Source organism: Zonotrichia leucophrys, chromosome 4 (assembly GCF_028769735.1).
Source record: "Zonotrichia leucophrys gambelii isolate GWCS_2022_RI chromosome 4, RI_Zleu_2.0, whole genome shotgun sequence".
Classification (NCBI taxonomy): Eukaryota; Metazoa; Chordata; class Aves; order Passeriformes; family Passerellidae; genus Zonotrichia; species Zonotrichia leucophrys.
The window spans coordinates 63977457-63989603 of NC_088173.1; the positions used below are offsets into that span (position 1 = coordinate 63977457).

A 12147-nucleotide genomic window follows, 5' to 3' on the forward strand; every position below is an offset into this window, starting at 1 on the left:
GTGCTTGGTGAAAGAGGAGAGGAGTGGAACGGGAGATTTCTTCCAACTTCAATTTTTCTGCTATTCCACAGTTCTGCTTACTTCATCCATAAGAATTCACCCCTGTATTTTGTGTGTTCTCTGTATGTCCATCCCCCTCTTTTAGGCATTTCCTACTCTCCAGTGCTATTCATGCAACCTCTAGCAAAATACCTGCTTCAACTCTGTTATTATCCTGGGCTCTATTATCCCAATTATTCTTTGCCCAACTATTTTGGAGAGGTGTTTGGAGAACTGGTTTCAATGTAAAATCTGTATCTCTTTACTGGTTTGGCCTGTCACGATAGGAGGAAGCAAAATGTGTTGATATAATCTAAACCCCAAGTTCCTTGTGTGCTGTTTCAACAGGCCACAGACCAGCCCATGGGGAAGTTCCCCTCTTCTTCAGCCGCAGGCACCAGTTTAACTACACATCCATCCCCTCCCACAAAGTCAGCCAGACCAGTCATTCTCTTAATCATGAGCCCATGTATAAAAGTTTGGATAAAGTGTAGTTTCATAAACTTTCTATAAATGCGAGGCTCTGTATCCCAGAGATTCCATGGCTAAGGAAACTAATTTAGCCCGAGGAGGCTGAACAACAGGGTTTGCATATGTTCTGCCAACACAGTCCCCAGCCAGTTATTAAGTTGATTTAAACCAGCAAGCAAGCAGCCTGCCCAGGTCACTGCTGAATGCTGCTGCTCCAGTACTAATTTCACTTATAGAATCACAGAATGGTTTGGATTGGAAGGACCCTTAAAGACCATCTCATTCCACCTTCTCCCATGGCCAGGAACACCTTCCACTAGACCAGGTTGCTCCAAGCCCCATCCAACCTGGCCTTGGACCATTCCAGGTATGAGGCACCAAAAGCTTCTGTAGGTAATTTCTTCCTAATATCCCATCTAACCTGCTCTATTGTAGAGGGATAGAATGTAAGAAAATAAAGATGGTGCAGAAGGTAGTCTCACACCTAAGGAGTTGCAGCTGCACTAATCACCAAAGACTAGGAACAGGCCTGCTCTTAATAGGCCACAGCTGTGCCCAATAGGAAGACGAGTGCTACAAAAGAGTGGGTTAGCTGGGTGAGGAGAGTTGGAGTTTGTTGGCTGTGCTATGAAGGAGTCTGTGCTGTGAGGAGGTGCCCATGAGAAATCACTGAGATGGTATGGAACTTTTGCAATAAGATGACAACACTCTGTGACAGTGGGAATCTGTTTGCCCTTTTCTGTCACTCCAGGCCATTTTTCAGAGTCCCACTCCAGGTCTTTTGGAGCTACTTTATTCATAGAGTGTTTAGAACTGGTCAGGTTGGAAGCAATCACAGTGGGTCATCTGGTCCAACTTCCCTGCCCAAAAAGGGTCATCCAAGAGTACATGGAACAGGGTTGCATCCAGATGGTTCTTCAGTATCTCCAAGCACTGGAGGTGCCTCAAAGGTCTCCCTGGAGCTTTTTTATCTCCAGGCTGAACAATCCCAACTCTTGCAGCCTGTCTCCAGAGCAGAGGGCCAATACTGTACCATGAAAAGGAGCAGCTCTCCTATAGCTGATGGTATTTGACTGGTATGAAGCTGGAGCTTCCTTCAGGCAAGAAGCAGAAATTTTTGACACGGAGTCACTAAAACAGCCCTGGAGCCCAAGGTTGGTGTCTCCTGCCATTGCTGTTACCTTGGCTGTAGCCAGGGAAGGTGGTTAAGACTTCAAGCATCTGTGAAAATGCAGCTCAGTATCTTCTCCCAGAGATTGAATACCATTCCAGGATCTGTCCCAAGAGCTGGAAGGACGCAACTTGATATGTTGATATGTGAGCCAGAGGGAGAGGGAACTGGTGGCGGAAATGCACCCAGCAGAGGATGGGTATTGTACAGGGTCTGTCTGTGCTGCAGCTGGAAACCCACCTGCATCCCCAGAGCAGTGCCTGACCTCCCCATGGTCCCTCTGATGGGGCCATGCCTGTTCCCAGGAAGCAAAAAATGCCGAGGGAATGGCAGTACCAGGGCCTGACTGGGGAAGGTGTTTCCACCCCAGAGATGTGAGTCAGCTAGTGCTAGGCTGCAAGGCAAGGGCAGCAATCACGTTTCCTTGTAGCTGTGTCGGAGAGGGTTGGGCAGCACTGCTCAGCTCCCAACAGAAAGGGCTGAGACAAGGAAGTGTTGTGCTTCTGAAGACTCTGCAAATGAGATGGGGAAGAGGAGAGGATGGGGAGGCACTAATCCAATAGCATGTCATTTCATTCCTCTGCTTCCTCGTCAGTAAATCCCTCTAGGGGAGGTGAGACCTCCTCAGACATATGTGGCACCGTGTGCCTGCCTGTCTGCACCCTCGGCATGGTGTTAGCAGGGTGAGTCTTGCACCCATTGTCGGGCTGCCAGGGCTCTTACTCTACCAAACCACCACGGGCACCACTGCCCCCGCAGCCCCAACGCCAGAGCAGGGGTCACTGAGATCAGACACAGCAGAGATGCTTCTCCGTGAGAAATGCAGAATTCCAGCGGCCCTGAACAATGTGCAGCCTGTCTTTGCTGTTTTGTCTGGGGTTTGGTTTTGAATATACAAAACTATCTTGCCTCCCTTTCTTCCTCCTAAGAATGCCCTGAATAATGCTGGCCTCTCCACTCTTTTCAGCCCCTTCCCTGAGCTGAATGTGTGGAGGGTCACATTGTGACTCTGAATGCCTTTTGATATCCTCTTGCTGGGCTTGGAAGGAACGGGGGAGACATAGCTATTTGTACGGCATTCAGGCTCTCCCTGACTGCATCTAACTTGCTATTGTTGGTCAATGATCTTTTAATTACTTGCTACACTTGGGACTTTGCTCCATGGTTGAAAAAAAGCCAGATGTAGTTAACGTGCTCCTTCCAGAGAGCAGGCTGAACCTGGATGATTCCTCTGAGCAGAAGAGATGCTTGCAAACACAGCCTTTCTTTTTATAGATGTTGTGGTTTGAGCATGTAGTTGGCTTTTTCCTTACAGCAAATTTACTATTCAGTATTATTTTCAAAAAAATATATGCCAGAGATAGCTCGCTGAAGTGATTTTTCTGTTCCCAAGACACACGTGTCTTTTGAGTGTTTTTTTCCCTTTTCCTGCTTTGTTCTTTATACAATACTTTGATTTTCATTGTTAAGGTGGCGCTTATCTCAAAATATGCCAGTACTTTGGAGGAGGGGTTTTACAGAGGTTATGGCTCTGGGCTCCCAGCCCCACTTCTTCCCAGGTCTGGCCCTAACTTTAGTACCTGGTCTATATAAATCAGCATTTTCCCAAATAGATACCTTGGTTTCATAGTTACCCAACTTGAGGCCATTAAATGCTGCTCTTCAGAGCCCTTCTCCTTAAAATCAGATGGAGATAAATGAATTCCGTGAATTGCTGTCAAAACATGACCACAAAATAGGAAATCTACAAGAAGGAGACAGAGCAGATATACTGCAAATAACTTGGCTGCTGAGATAGTTTTTGCTGAACCTGGATGGATCCAGCAGCCTTCCTGATTCTACATTTGATCTTTAATGTCCCTTCCAAGTTAAAACATTCTATGACCCTATGAAATACAATTTATTTTGAATTATATAGAAAACCAAACACCTGACTTTTGTAATCATTAGAGTTCTTCCAGGGCCCTGCACATAACCCAAGTCCCCGTGATGTTTTCACAGTCTCACTAACCACCGTGCCCTCAACAGCTTTGGAAGAGTGCACTGTTCTTCATTTTCTCTCCCAGTTTCTGTGCTTCAACAAAGTTTTATTAATAGCTTTCCCCTATCCTAAAATTCTAAAGCAACTGTGCAGATGTGGTTATTATTCTGCTACTCATCATTAATGTGCCTGCAAATCTCTCAGACCTTTGTTCCCGGCAGCACTTGAGTTACTGTATTTTTGCCCTTATTAAGCACTTTTTCAAAGGGCTTTTGGCCATCCAAATCTAAATAAAGGAAAAAGAGAGATCAAACTAGACCTCTAGCAAACTCTGAATTTATACCTAAATGTGCTTAATAACTGGATTTGTATAGTCAAACATGCTCATAGCAGGATTTCCAGATGGATGGTTAGAAAATAGAAGATTTCTGTGCTTACTCCTGCTGTTCTGACATTTGTATCAGCTCGGGAACTTGGGTGGAAAAGTTCTTTGGTATGAGGGGGAATTGTGCCAGTGTGAGGTCTGGGACAGGATCAAGGGAACCAAAACAAAGGTGAGTTGTTTGCAGGAAATCTGGAGAGTAAAAAAAAAATTAAACAAGTCCTTCAAATGACCCAGTGAGTGTTTTGAAGGAAGAATTGGGGCTGTTCAGCCTGGAGAAGAGAAGGCTTCAGGGAGACCTTTGAGCACCTTCCAGTGTCCAAAGGGGTTACCAGAGAGCTGGAGAGAAACCTTGAACAAGGGCCTGAAATGACTCCCACTGCCAGAGGGCAGGTTAGAGCCGATATTAGCAAAATTCTTCCCTGTGAGGGTGGTGAGCCCTGGCACAGGTTGCCCAGAGAAGCTGTTTGCCCCATCCTGGGGAGTGTTCAAGGCCAGGTTGGACAGGGCTTGGAGCAATCTGGGACAGTGGTCCTGCCCATGGCAGGACAGGGAACAAGATGGTCATCAAGGTTCCTTTCAACCCAAACTGTTCTGGGATTTTATGATAAGACCACAAGGCAGTTTTTACATGTAGGGTTGCCTCACACGCTTCCACAGGCAGCAAACAAGCATTTTGAGTGAATACATTTTAGTCTGGGCATGACCATGTTCGGATTCAGACTTCATCAGTGCTGCGGAAGTGAAACACTCAGAGGTGAAGGAAGGAGGAGTTTTGGGGAAAATGGAACAACCTTCAACAGAAGGGACAGGGTGCAAGGTGCTGAGGATTTGGGTATGTGGGCAGAGGTTGTAATGGGTGGAAATAGCAAGCTGGGTGAGGAGTAGAAAAAAATGGTGATGCTGGATTACAAGATAATTGGAAAGAGTTGATTCCAGGCCCTTGGCTAGGGAGTTATTTCTGAAGATCAGGACTCCTGTGAGCTCATCTCAGCAGCAGATAAAAAGCTTGTACAATGCAGCATTTTGCTTATGGTTTCATGTGATTTTTGACCTCTGATATCACCATGACTTAATCCATTTTGAAAAACATACCATTGAACCAGCCTCCTAGGGCAGATTCACTGTTTACATGCCTGTGATACCCAGCTCAGCCATGACTCAGCCATCAGCAATGATGTTCTGACCTTATTAATATCAATGTAAATCTTCTTAATGCAGACATAATTTCACCCCAGAGGGCAATTCATTAATTAGCACGTCCGGCTATCCTGTCATTGGGCATATGAAGTGGGTAGTAACTTGGCTTATATACAGAGCAAATATGTGCTGAGTAAATATGGATTCAACTGCACACATAACGACAACAGATGGGGCCATAAATGTCTGGCAGCAAGAGTGAACAGAGGTGAGTCTAACTCCTCATTCCAGATCTAATTCAGTGCTGGGGGAACTTGCTTGTTGTACTTGCTTGTTTATAGTTGTCTAAAATCAATGTCCATGGAAACGGTTGTTGAATTGGTTGTTTATTTCACATACTGCATAAACTTGTGTGACTCATAAAATATCATAGATAGAGTAGCCTGAGCGGGAAGGGATCCACAAAGATCATTGAGTCCAACTCCTGGCTCTGCATGGGACACCCCACAAACCCCACTCTGTGCCTGAGAGCATCGTCCAAATGCTTCTGGAGCTTGGCAGCCCTGGGGCCTCCACAGACCCTGGGAGGCCTGTCAGTATCTGACCACCCTCTGGGGGAAGAATCTTTTCCTAATTCACCTAAACCTTCCATGACACAGCTTCAGCCATTCCCTTTGGTCCTGTCCCTGGTCATCAGAGAGCAGAGATCAGTCACTGAAGTGTTGCTCTGATGATATGCTTGCAGCTGTGATACACAGGGCTCTTCCATCCCTCAAGGCAATCCCCTCCCTGTGTGTAGTTTGCAGAAACACCATTGTCCTGCTGTGCCTGTTGCCAGGAAAGGGTGTTTTAATCATTCTAGTATATCTATTATGAAATATTTGTCTTTTAAAATAAAAATAGACAAGTCAGAACTCTGGGCAAACCTAACTCCTTCCAAATGATATTTCATGTCAGCAAGTCGTCTGCGAATAATTGAAAAAAAACTCAACCAAAACAAAAAACCAAACTAAAACAGCAACAACAAAAAACCCAAACAATTTTGGAACATTTTTGCATGTTAAAATGAAACAGATTAAAGTTAATATAATAATAATTATCTCCTGCAGCTAGTATTTGATACAGACAGTGCCAGGGAGGACAGCGTGATCACTAACAAGGTTAGGAAAGGATTTCTTCTCTTGTGCCACAATCGCAGATGTTACTCTTCTCCCGAGTATTTGAGATTTGCCACAGGCAGTTGATGAACGCTCTGTTGGGTGGGCTGTTGCTGTATTGTCAGAACTCTCTCTTCCTGTTCTCATTTACTGGGTGACCCTTCTTAACTATTTTTTAAAGTGATTTAAAGTTTGCTTGATGAAAAACAACCATCAACCACCGCACAATCTAAAAATTCCAGCTATCTGGTAGAAAACCTTTTGATTCCCCAACTGCAAAAACCTTTTGAATTGCTAATTTCCCAGGTTGCCCAGGGAAGTTGTGGCTGCCCTATCCCTGGAAGCTTTCAAGACTAGCTTGGACAGGACTTGGAGCAATCTGCTCTGTGGGGTGGTGTCCCTGCCCATGGCAGGGGGTTAGAATGAGATGAGTTTTGAGGTTCCTTCCAACCCAAACCATTCTGTGATTCTATGACTTTTAAGGAACTACTGTGGGGAAAAAGGTGGGGAGAGATCCAAGGATGGATGGAATCTTGTGCTTTATCCGCCTAGTTGGATTAAAAACCCACATAAACTGTTGAGCACAGAAGCAGTTTGCTAAATCTGATGCCAGTGAAGAGAAATTCAACTGATATCTAAGAGGGAACAATTTCTCCAAGTTTATTTGCACCCTTACCCAATGTTTTTACTTTCTGTCTTTTGTGCAACAGACAGCTATGTTTGGCAAGAAAGGGGGGAGCAGATGTTGTGAAAATAGAAGTACTGTTATCACTGATAACTGCAAGTGAACACAAACAGATGCAAGGAGACACGAAGTAGAGGATGGGGTAAGATTTGACAGCAGATGCCAACCCCAGCCCTGAGCAGGCTATATCTGGCTAATCCATGTGGGGTTTTAGAGTTATACCAGCAACACTTCCACTGGTTGGAACCTTTTGGCATCACTTGGTGGGAGCAACTTGTGCTGCCAGCACCTGTGTGACTGTGCTGGGTTTGGGTTACCAGGGTTTGATCCGGGGGTGGCTCCTGTGAGGAGGTGCTGGAGCTTCCGTCCATGTCTGCTGGAGCTGTGGGGGTGCACAGACCCAGTGCAGCTCGTGAACACCCATGGCAGAGCAGGGGGATGCCCAAAGGAGGCTGTGCCCCCATGGGAAGCCCACATTGGAAGAGAGGCAGAGTGTGAGAAGTCCAACCCCTGAGAAGAAAGGAGCACAGTGACAATGTGTGATGGACTGAGCACAGCCCCATTCCCTGTCCCCCTGCACCACTTGGAAGGAGGAGGGAGAGAAGCATGAGGAAAATTGAGCCTGGGAAGGAAGGAGGGGTAGGGGAAAAAGTGATTTAGGATTGGAGTTTATTTCTCATTGCCCTGCTCTGATTGAATTAGTAATTAATAAATTAAACTGATTTCCTCCATCTCTTCTGCCCATGACAGTAGCTGGTGACTGATCTCTGCCTGCCCTTATCCCAGCTATGAGCCTTTCATTGTGTTTTCCTCCCCTGCCCAGCTGAGGAGGGGAGTGAGAGCAGTTTTAGGAGGCACCTGGTGTCTAGCCAGGGCCACCCCACCACAGTGACAATCCAGAGGGCAGTGTCATGCACTGCCTGTATGCTGAGCTGGCTGACTCTCAGCCAGACTGGCTTTTCTGGCAGCACCTTGGGAAATGGCTGGGTATCTGAACCCACAGATTCAGGGCATGCTGGCAGTTGTCTGTGTCCCAGGAATATAAGTGTATGTAGAAATAGCCTCTCTGTGCCTCCATTTCTGTGTAGCCTACAAGGGATTTGCAACCTCTGTTTCTCAACACTCACACCTTTTTGGTTTTGGTTGCCTTTGAAAACCAAGTCAGCCCACTCCAGCAGTTTTAAACTAAACCCAAGAGTTTATCCTCCTTCTTGAGGCCTCAAGCAGAAAAGGCAAAATCTCTGAGCAACAGTTTTGCAAGAGATAATTGACTGACAAGAAACAAACAGCCACTCTTTAGAATGTTTTCTTTCCTATCTGTTCAACACTGTTCGTTATCCCAGTAACTTGCACAGAAATCACTAAGGCTCCCACTGAGAACCTCCCTCAGACAGGTAAATAACATTTGAATTTCTAAACACAAGTGAACTGTTTAAATTTGGTGAGCTGCCTATTTCCACCCAGTCTGCTGTGTGTCTTTACATTGCTGCACCGAAATCCTGGTCATCCTTTCGGAGGGAAAAATGCGAATAGTATCTTTTCCTCTTTTATTTTTTTTTCTTTCAATAATAAATTCTCAGCTGTTGACATCTTTCCTCACTCAAAACAATTTGGGTAAGTCAAGACACAATCATATTGCTGGAGACAGACCAAAGGTAACAATTACCCAAGAACTGCAAACACTGTCAGGTTTCTCACATCTTTTTGACTCAGTTAAAAATGAAAGGTCTGAAATTTTCATCCTTCCGGCTGCAAAGGATATCCTTGCTGTATGTCCAACTGAGTTTGCTGCTTTGCCCACAAATTCAGAAGAGAATGATTTTAAACTTCTTTATTCTTCCTTATTCAGATCTTTGCTGTTACAAATTATGGCCCAGAAATCCTTGGAGATCACTGCCTTGTTTTCCAGGGTAGGAGGGCATCCTGTGCTTCAGATATTTTTTTTTTGCTTGTTTTTTTGTTTACACAACTAGAATCATGAAATTACAGAGTGAAATTACAGAGTTCTCATCCCACCCCTGCCATGGCAGGGACACCTCCCACTGTCCCAGGCTACCCCGATGTCCAGCCTGGCCTGAGACACTGCCAGGGATCCAGGGGCAGCCACAGCTGCTCTGGGCGCCTGTGCCAGGGCCTCACACCCTCACAGGGAACAATTTCTTTCCATTTAGCTTCCTCAGTGGATCAGCGCCCCATTCAGCCTTGAACAGTTCCTTTTCCCTCCCCTTTGCCTCGAGGTCTCCCTGTGCCTCAGGCCCATGCTCACAGTGGGTGGGGGGGCATTCCCGACCTACTAGGGGGACACAACCCCACCTCTGAGGGGACCTTTTCGGGCTCACCTGGGTTACGGTGACACCCTGGGATGCTGGGACGTGTCCATCGTCCATGTGGAGTCCAGTTTGGGCTGCTCCATCCCAGGGCAGTGCCAGTGCCCTGTGTTGCACTGCAGGGGCACCTCCAGTGCAGGGCAGCCCCAAGCTCCCAGTTCAGCATGGACACTGAGGGGCTGGAACGCACCCAGGGAAAGGAAGAGTTGAGGAAGGCTCTGGAGCACCAAGAGCAGCTGAAGGGGCTCAGCCTGGAGCAAAGGAGGCTCAGGGGGCCCTTGTGGCTCTGCACAGCTCCTGCCAGGAGGGCACAGCCGGGGAGGTCGGGCTCTGCTCCAGGAAACAGGGACTGGAGCAGAGGGAACGGCCTCAGGCTGGGCCAGGGCAGGCTCAGCTTGGACACCAGCAGGAATTCCTTCCTGGAAAGGGAGCTCAGGCCTTTACAGGGGCTGCCCAGGGAGGTGGTGGAGCCTCCATCGTCCCTGGAGGTATCCCAGGAAGGCCTGGATGCGGCACTCGGTGCTCTGGGCTGTTGGACAAGGTGGGCTGTCACAGGTTGGACTGGGTGATCCTGGAGGGCTTCTCCTACCCCAATAATTCTGATTCTGTTACTCCTATTGCTCCTTTCACTGGGGCAGTTCTGGGGTTGTATCTGTGCCAGCTGCTGCTTTCTCACCTGTAATATTTAACTAATGGGGAGCAGTAAAGGGGCTTTAATTTTACAGCTCAGTTTTAAACCGACTAATTTCCTGGGAAATGCCATTTCATGGTTTGGGAATTGCCATGAGCTTTAAACTCTGGTTGTTAACCTTGCTGAGATGAGAAACTCACCCCTAAGTGAAGAGCTCTGCAGCTGTAGCAGCTAACCAAGAGCTGCTTCCACTCTCTCTACACTAGAGACTGATCTGTGGCACGGACCCTGTGACTGCGAGTGCCTGACCCGGCCCCTCCCCGCCGCCATGGCCGCGCCGTGACGTCACTGGCCCCGCCCTCCCGGTTCCCCCCCCACTCGCGGCCACCGTAGCGGGATCGGCGGAGGCCCCGCGGCGGCCGATGGTCCGCGTTGTGCCGCCGCCCCCCGCCCGCCCCGCTCCGACCCGGCAGCGGCCGCAGATGGCGCGGCGGGGACCGGGCAGGCGGGGCGGGAGGTCACCGGCGCCGCCGCCGCCGCCGCTGCTGGCGCTGCTGCTGCTGTTGGTGCTGGGCCCCGCCGCCGCCGCCGGCGAGGAGGTGGCAGTCTCCAAGGAATGCGACAAGCCGTGCGCCAACGGCGGGCGGTGCCAGCCGGGCACCGGGCAGTGCGAGTGCCAGCCTGGCTGGGTGGGCGACCAGTGCCAGCACTGCGGGGGGCGCTTCAGGTGAGCCTCCGCGGGGCGGGGGGCGGGGACGCGAGGGGTCCGTGTGGACGGGGCGTCGGGGCTGGTTCGGAGGTTTGGGGTTGGTTCGGGGCTGGTTCAGGAGTGAGGGGTTAGCTTTGGGGTACGGGAATGAAAGTCTGGCTCAAGTGAGGGGCTGGGTTGGGTGGGGAGTTCGTTTGAACCGTGGGAATCGGGCTGGTTTGGGCTACCGAGGGGAGAGTCTGGCAGCCCCATCAGGGATGGGCGGCAGGGGCAGGGCAAGGGAGAAAGGAGAAGACACAGCAGTGGCTCGGGGGCCCTAAGGGGCACTTGAGGGCAATAGGGAGGTGGGTACGAGGAGCAGGTTTGGGCACTCAGACCTGCTGAGGAGGGTCCAGGGGTGAGTGAGGGCAGCAGGGAAGGGCCGGGTGACAGTAAAGGTGAGGGGCGGGACCAGGTGAGGTGAAAGGTGAGCGGTAGATGGAAGTGACACTAAGGGTGAGTGGCAGGTCAAGGGAATGGTGAGGGACACTCAGGTGATGATAAAGGTGAGCGGCAGGTGCAGGTGACAGTAAGGATGCAGGTGTTAGGGCAGGATAGGAGCATCTTGAGAGGACAATAGGGGCTGGGTCTCTGGGCAGTGAGGGTGTGAGCGTGGGCCTGGTTCAGGGGGATGTGGTGTAAAGGGATGGGCAGGAGTCCTGAAGGGGGACAGAAGGGGTTTGGATGCAGAGGGAGAGGTGGGTGTGCAGAAACAGGCTTGAGGGGTGACAGCAGCATGGGTGTGATGGGGTGACAGTGTGGAAGGCTTGGTCTGACTGTCCCCAGAGGAGGTGAGTGGTTGGGCTTCCTGGGGGAGCTCTCAGAGCAATGGGATGTGGATGTTTAGTGCCCCAGTGGGTGAGTACAGGATGTTTGTTATGCAGAGAGGCGCCTCTAAGGGGGCTGAATTTTTGGCATTGGTTGGCTGGGGTTGCACAGGCGTTACTGGTGATCGGTTGTGATTCTAAGGGGCTGTGTAGGAGCAGGGATGTGGTTGTAGGGCACTGGATCAGTGGGGATCTGGGTTTGATGGATTGCAGAGCCAGGAGAATGTTGGGTTTAAGTTTTAGTAGGTCCAGACAGAAAGTAAAGCTGGAGGGGAGTGGGTATGGGGATATATTTTTGGTGACAGGGTTAGGTTTGGGAACTTAGAAATGGAAGTGTAAGGATGGTGGTGAATGGGGGTGGCTTTGTGTGGGGACGTGGAGCTGATGGAAGCAGTGAGGAGCAGGTGGACACAGGAGGTCAGTGTGGGTGTGGGGCCAGTTCCTGGGCGGGGAGAAGGACTAATGTGTGGATGGGACTAGATCACACTTAGAACAGGTTGGAGGAGAAGGGCGTGCAAGTGGGCGTGAGAGTGGTGTGGAGACTCTAGAGGTGTTTGGAGGGGGGTTAAGGAAGCTCCTCTTGGCAGA

General features: G+C 49.3%; 1 protein-coding gene across 1 annotated transcript in view; it reads left to right on the forward strand.

Annotated features, from left to right (window-relative positions):
- The first annotated feature begins 10394 nt into the window (after positions 1 to 10394).
- ATRN (attractin) overlaps positions 10395 to 12147 on the forward strand; it is a 150330-nt gene continuing 148577 nt past the window's right edge. Inside the window, exon 1 of the mRNA XM_064711922.1 lies at positions 10395 to 10711. Coding sequence (XP_064567992.1) covers positions 10407 to 10711 — 305 coding nt within the window. The 5' untranslated portion in view covers positions 10395 to 10406. The remainder of the gene's footprint in view (positions 10712 to 12147) is intronic.